We start from the raw sequence: 7,455 nt of genomic DNA, 5'->3' as shown, positions 1-7,455 counted from the left end.
GCCGCAGTTGCCCAGTTCAGACGCCCTGGCGGAAGCGGCGGCCGAGCCGCCCGAGCTCGCGGCTGCATCCGGGTCTCCGGCGCCTCGCCCAATCGAGGGCCCCGTCTCTTCACACCCCTCCTGTTTCTCCGCCCCTCCTCGCGCCGCCAATCCCCGATCAGATCTCAGCCGAACATGCTGGCCGGGGAGTGAAGGCGCTCGCGGACCAATGAGGTCTCGCTTCCCGTTTGAAGTCTCCAGTGGGCGGGTGTCGGAGGCGGGCTCTGCCAGCCAGGAGGTTCGGTTGCGCGTGTGCCATGGACTCAGCCGCCCGGTGATATTGACAATAGGAGAGAGAAAGGGGCACTGACGGGGACCCTGCGCGGGTAGCGAACGGCGGCTCTGGCAGCGGCGGCTCCGGCGGCTCCAGCTTCCTCCTTCCGACTCCCGCGCTCGCTGCCGCTGCAGATCCAGGCTTCCTCCCTCCTCCCCCTCCCCGCGTCGCCGCCGCCGCCGGGTCCGGTGCAACGAGCAGAGGCGCCGCCCGCCGGGAATGTGAACGAAGAGCCGCCGGCCGAGCCGCAACCGGGTCGGTGCCGATTTGATGGGACGGGCCCGCGGGGGAGGCTCGTGAGGCCGCCGCTGCCACTGCCGGAGCGCTGAGGTTTGGGGCCAGTCGAGAGGCCTAGAAGCACCGCCGCCACCGCGGAACCGGAGGGACGTCGCCCCGGACTGCCGTAGCCCGGGGCTCTCCGCCGCTGCCCGGACCTCCCCCTGTGCGTCCCGGGCCCCCGCCCGCCCCCGCCGCGGCCCCTAGCCTGCCGCCCTCCCGGTGCAGCCACAGATCATCTTCGATTCTTCCCCAGGAGCTTCAAGGTAACTTCAGCTCCCGGTCCCGTGGCTTGCCTCTCGGGGAGCCTGCGGAGCGGCGGGTTCGGGAAGGCCAGGCCCGGGCGGCCGAGGGGTGCGGCGGGGTGGGGTGCGCGGGAGCAAGCGCCCGGCCCACTTGTCTGATCTACCTGCAGAGGCTTCGGAGGCCACCACCTCTCTTCCACTCTGTCTTCCCGGCTCCTTTCCCTGCGGCTTCTGAGGCGTTTTCTTGCCCCCCTCCCTTTATCCACTGGCGGGGGCGGGGGGGGGAGCAGCGAGGAAGATTCTGTGGCCGCGCAGCTTCTCCAGGGCTTGGGGTTTACGTGAACACACCTACAGACAAACAGGCCACTTCCCTGATCCCTTCCTTCCCCTTGGAAAAGCCCCGGTTGCCTGCTGTGCCTGCTGTTTAGAGAATGCTAAAGCTGAGGGCGCAGTGGCCCAGGTGAAACCTGTTTCCTTTCCGCCCCCCTGTTATCATCAGTTCTGCAATGCTTTGGAGTTGTGGAGATCCTTGACATTCATTCCGAGCTGCGTGCATAAGAGGCAAACGATTAAAAAGAAAGCTACCATCGTTAAAGATAAGGGAAGAGAGAGACAGGATGGATGATGGAGGAACGAGGTTTGCAGAAATCCTGTGTTCCTGGGATTAGAATGAAATCTAAATAATCACATGCGAGATCGCAATACACGCCCCTAAATTTACAACTGTAACAGTGTGATGTGGGACTTCTTGCTGATGGTGATCATTATATCTGAAAGTAATCTGACATTTTTCGGCAGTATTTATAATTTACAGTTCCTTTTTTTTTTTACCTGTCACGTTACATTTAAGGTCAAATTAGATAGCAAAATAGATAACAAAGCAAAATAACTTTCTAATGAAAAAAGCCAAGCAGTCTTCAAAATTCCAAACGAAACCTTAATATTGCACCCCTCCCCCCTAGGTTTATGTTGTTTTTATTGGATCCAGGTAATCCACGTGACTGTTTGGCCTTACAAATTGGGGAGACAACGATCTTACTCTTTGGGAAGTTAGAAAGGCACTTGTCTTAGGTGTTGGTGTGACAGCTGAGTGATTGCGTTTTAGCACTTGAGTGTATGCGTTCTGTCTATCCCGTCTGCCATTAATCTTTCATGGAGCCTCAGTGCCACCTGGATGATGACATCTGTTTAGTTTGGTGGATGAGGCTGAGCTTAATGCTTGGGACTTTTAGCATCTATCCTTTTGAATACTTTCAGAAGATTAGAAAAGATTGCAGAAAGCTGTTTTGGGAGTTCCTTCGGTTTGATGGAACTGAACAATATTTAACTTAAGCTCAGCTTCATCTTGGAGGGCTGCGAAGTTATGTTTTCAGTTCAACTTGGGTGCTAGATTTTATCATAGTTTTGTTTATTAAACTTGAATAACTTAAGATGGATTCATTTAAAAAAACTTCTTTGAAATAATTTTAATTATGCCTCTTGTGTGTTCTCTTTCAAGTAGTCTGTCCTCATTTGCAGTGTGGTAGCTCATAATAGCAATCACAGCACACTGTACTGAAAGTCCTGTTTAGGCACTGTCAGTAATTGTGCATTCCACCTTGCTGTCAGATGCTATCAGTTTTTTCTCCTTTTCTTTTCTTTTCCTTTCTTTCTTTCTTTTCTTTCTTTCTTTCTTTTGAAGAGAAAATTTCCTCTCACACTGTGTGTCCCAGGTTGGCCTCAAACTTGCTATGTGTAGCCTAGGCTGGTCTTGAACTCATAACCCTTCCTGCCTTAATCTCTTTGGGTGTTGGGATTACTGGCTACATACCTCGCTTCATTTGTGTAGATTCTTGAAATGCAGAAAGGGTTTTAGCTCATTCATAATATTAAATATGTTGGGAAAATGTTTCAGTGGACGTTTTTCCAGCTTCCGAATAGCTTCAAAATTACTTCAGGAATCCCAAGATGGGAAGAGCTGTGCAGACAATACAGACACTTGGAGTCTGGCTAATGTCTTCTTAATGACTAGAATGGAGCAGTGATGTGTTAGAGCTCTGATTTTGTTTAATGGCAGTCATGCTACTTTTTATATTTTTCTCCTTGACAAGACTTTTCTTAATTGATTTTTTTGGGTACATATTCTCATTTTCATGAATATTGTATATGGGAATTTTAGAACATGTACAACATGAATACTCTGACCTTGGGACCATGTTCACGTCAGTTCTCTCTCTTCAGTAGGGATATGTCCTCAGCACCAACTACTCCTCCATCAGTGGATAAAGTAGACGGATTTTCTCGGAAGTCCGTCAGAAAAGCCAGACAGAAGAGGTCGCAGAGCTCCTCACAGTTTAGATCTCAAGGCAAGCCCATTGAGCTCACACCTCTGCCGCTGCTGAAAGGTAAGGCCCCTGAGCAGGTGACAGCTCCACTCTCCTGCTTGGTCAGTGTCTGCAGAGCGATTCCTATCTGCTAACCTCAGGCGTGTAGCTTGGAGGGTTAACGGGTTTCAGACCCACAGTTCCTGGGATGGGATTAAGGCTACCTGCTTTTCCTTTTTAAAGGGCTCATCCAAAGAGACTTATCATGCTGTAAGTGAATTTCTCCAGTTGATACGCTGGAAAACGAAATGGCAGAAATGTCTGCTGTTTTTTTCTCCCAACATTGTGTGTGTGTGTGTGTGTGTGTGCTTGCATATTATGCACACGTGGAGGTCACAGGACAGTTTGTGGGAGTTGGTTCTCTCTTTCCACCATGTGGGTTTTAGGGATTGAACTCAAGTGGTTCCATCTGGCATCAAGCACCTTTATCTGCTCAACTGTCTCATTGGTCCCATCTATGTTTTTAAATTCTTGATTTACTTATTGACATCTGTTAATTACACTGTCTTGGTGGAAAGTAGACCCCATTAAAAGAGGTAGTAAATATTGAATTTTAAAGATCCAGGAAGTAGAAATTATAGGTAATAACATTCACTTAAAATTTTATCTATCTATCTATCTATCTATCTATCTATCTATCTATCTATCTATCTATCTATCTATTTATTTATGGTTTTCGATGCAGGGTTTCTCTGTAGCTTTGGAGCCTGTCCTGGAACTAGCTCTTGTAGACCAGGTTGGCCTCGAACTCACAAAGATCTGCCTCCCTCTATCCCCACCCCCACCAGATTAAAGGTGTCACCACCACTGCCTGGTTCGCATTTGCATGTAAGAGGCATGTATGAGAAAAATATTGACACGTATTTTATTTTATTCTCGCTCCCTCCCTTTTTGAGCACGCCCAGTTAAAATAGACATAGGTGTTCCATTAATCACCCTTGGGATTAAAAGTGTGCACTACCAGGCCCAGCTCATTAACCATTTTTAAAGTTTCAGTTCAGTGGCAGGAAATACATTTCCATTGTGTGTATCACAACCATCCACCTACCACTTTTTCATGTTCTCTGTACCGTTTTCCCCTGTCAGCCCCTCATAACTTCCGTTCCTCTCTGTGCCTCTGTGAGGGTCAGTATTTGCCCTTTTGTGCATGGTTTATTTCACTTAGCATGATGTTGGTTCATGCATGTTGTAGCATCTTCCAGTGATTTGCTCTTTTCTCAGGCTGAGCAGTATTTCAGTGTATATGTGCATGCAGCAATGCTGTTCCTTATTTCTTCAGTCATCTTAGCTGTTAACACGATGTGGGGTCAGGGTCTAGCAAGGGTTTCCTGTGTAGGCCTCTGTGTCTCTGGGAAAGAGCAGCGAGGGTAGAGGAAGTGCAGAATTGAGGAGTGTGTGTTCTTGGGCTTTGCAGGGACTGTGAGATGCTGAACTGACGCCTGCTCTACTCACAGCAGATCGTCTGATTTTTTTTTTGCCTTATGTTCTTACCAATTTGTGGGAAGTAATTTACAGAATAGAAAGAACATACAGGAAGAATTTCCTTTCTAGGATTTTTTTTTATGGAATTATTTTAGGAAAACCCAGAATAAACCCAAATGAACTAACTGTACATAAATGCTAAAGAATCGATATGGACTTAATTTTCTATAGCATTTCCCTGACTAACTCAGGCTTGTGTGAATACAATATGTACTGTGATCAGATTTTGTTAATATTCTTTTTTGTTTTTAAGATGTATTTTTGATCATATGTGTTAGTGTTTTGCCTGAATGAATATTCGAGTGTGTACCACGTGGGAGGTCTGACTACTTGGAAAATTGTAACAGAAAATGAAGAGAAAGTTTCTGTTTTGTGTCTTTTGTTATAGTTGTGTCCTTGGTGTTATTTTTTTGTACGAAGCAACAGTCGTAAGTGGTCCTGTGCACATATACAGTGGCCCACCTTTTCTTCAGCTATCTCTATGAAAATGATATGCTGACCTTTACACATACACATTTTTGGATTTTCTCTATTTTGTTATCAAAAGTGTTTTTGGAACCATAAGGACCCATCTTACTGATAAGGAAACTCCCGTAGAAGTTCAGTGCTTATGTATTTATCTCTCTGTGTGTGTTTATGTTTATCTGCTTATCTATATATATTTATTTAAATATTTGTTTGTTTATTATGTATACAATATTCTGTCTGTGTGTATGCCTGCAAGCCAGAAGAGGGCACCAGACCTCATTACAGATGGTTGTGAACCACCATGTGGTTGCTGGGAATTGAACTCAGGACCTCTGGAAGAGCAGTCAGTGCTCTTAACCTCTGAGCCATCTCTCCAGCCCCTGCTTATCTATATTAAAGTCAAGATTTGAATGACATCACTGGTAGCACATGGCTGTGACAGCAGCACTGTGAGTTTAAGGGTAGCCTGGCCTTCACAGCGAGACCTTGCTTCAAAGAAACTAGAGAAGCACAGAAGCCTCCCCACAGCGCTGTGGATGCTCTTTGGACCTGCCCCAGTTCAGAGAGCCCTTGACAGTTATCCCGGTTGGCGAACTCAGCCCTTAGTCAAATAGGGAGCAGAGGTAGCGCCTGCTTTGTGGTTCTTGCCCCTCACCCTGTCCTTTTCACGCCTTTATTTCCTTATTCCTTCTTAGACGATTGTACAAGATTAGAGTTGAGTGAAAGAGTTTTGAAAAACTCTACCTCTTTGAAGATGGGATTATAATGAAGGTGGTGTCATTATTTCTGTCTCCATAGTTTTTTAGATTATTTTGTAGATACTTCAGACATTCAAGAACGATGGTGACTGGAGGGAGGCACCATTCAACCAAAAGAATTCTTTGTCTCTTTGTGGTAAAATTCTTTCTAATGAAAATGCCTCTTAAATTTTGTGGTACTGGGAGAGAACCCAGGGCCTTATGTGTGCCGGCCAAGTTCTGTGTCACTGAGCTGTCTCCCAGCTTCCTTTCCTTTTTTATGTATTTATGTGTGCGGGTGTTTTGGCCTGCAGTGTTGTCTGTGGACCATGTGTGTGCAGTGCCCATAGAAGCCGGAAGAAGGCGTTGGATCCTCTTGGACTGGAGTTATAGATGGTTGTGAGCTACCATGTGGGTGCGGAGAATAGAACTCTGGTCCTTTGGAAGAGCCATTCCCTTAAGTGCTGAACAATCTCTCCAGCCCCTAAAAACACTTTATTTCTGTGCATGAGTACCTATAAGTGTCTCTCTGTGTGTGTTTGTGTGTCTGGGAGCGTGTGTAGGTTAGATGACTCTCTTCTTTATATCTTTAGTCCAGAGCTCCCTGACTTGACTGTCTAGCTTTTTTCAGGGATCCCAGTCGGCTTCCTGGGAGCTGGCATGGGCCACATGCTTGCCTGGCTTTTGTGTGGGTGCTGTAATCCTGCAAGTGACTTACTCACTGAGCCATCTCTCTAGCCCCTAAAACCACTTAGACTTCAGTCCCAAAATGAAGCTTTGATTTTTATGTTTAGAGTAACAGTTTGTAAGAACTTCAGAATTACCATCAAGATCTAGTTTTGTGCCTTTGTAATGACTGGATTCTTTTATCTTCTACATCTACCTTGTGGAGTGTAGAGTAGGATGTGGAGTATAATTGCAGGTTTGTTCAGATATATTTGTGAAAAGAACAGTTTTTCATAGGGTTTGCATCTGATATTTTAGTGTTTCCATTGCACTTGTACATTGTACACAGTCCTGTGCAGGAGAAGCTGTGCTGGCCCGCAAGTGTTGGCTTGTCCACCAGTCGTATTATCTTGCACAAGGAGTTCCTTATAAGCCTTCTCTCCTGGCGTATGATGTGAGGATGGCACAGCTCTGGGCTGTGCCATGTTAGTGAGGGCCACTGTTATCTGAGTTGGAATTTAAGAAGACAGTGTGTGAGCAATATGCCAGTCCTAAGATGTTTTCTTTGCAAAAACTTGAAATTGAGTTTCTCAAAATGCTGAAATGAACTTAGTTTTGCAATTTTTTTTTTTTTTGACAGTTTCTCTGTAGCTTTGGAGCCTGTCCTGGAGCTAGCTCTTGTAGACCAGGCTGGCCTCTAACTCACAGAGATCCTCTGCCTCCCAAGTGCTGGGATTAAAGGCGTGTGCCACCACCGCCCAGCAGTTTTTCAATTTTAAACCTCTTTCAAGCCAAAAAATTCAGTTTGTGAATGTTTTCAATATATTGGATGTCTTTGGACTTTTCTCCTGTTACTGGCATCTTGTCATATTATTAAGAGCAAGTCTTTTTTTTTTTTTAAGATT

General features: G+C 46.0%; 1 protein-coding gene across 2 annotated transcripts in view; it reads left to right on the top strand.

Moving 5' to 3' along the window:
• Window positions 1–305: 305 nt before the first annotated feature.
• Window positions 306–7,455, top strand: part of Ppp2r5e (protein phosphatase 2 regulatory subunit B'epsilon) — a 143,179-nt gene continuing 136,029 nt past the window's right edge. Inside the window, exons 1-2 of one of the 2 annotated variants that reach the window (XM_005343216.3) lie at window positions 306–855; window positions 3,058–3,218. In XM_005343216.3, the coding sequence (XP_005343273.1) occupies window positions 3,062–3,218 (157 nt within the window). In that variant the 5' untranslated portion in view covers window positions 306–855; window positions 3,058–3,061. Of the gene's footprint in view, window positions 856–3,054; window positions 3,219–7,455 lie in introns of both variants that reach the window. The other variant, XM_005343215.3, reaches the window with a different exon arrangement.

The sequence above is a fragment of the Microtus ochrogaster genome, chromosome 1 (assembly GCF_000317375.1).
Source record: "Microtus ochrogaster isolate Prairie Vole_2 chromosome 1, MicOch1.0, whole genome shotgun sequence".
Taxonomy (NCBI): Eukaryota; Metazoa; Chordata; class Mammalia; order Rodentia; family Cricetidae; genus Microtus; species Microtus ochrogaster.
This window is presented reverse-complemented; position numbering and strand designations above follow the sequence as displayed.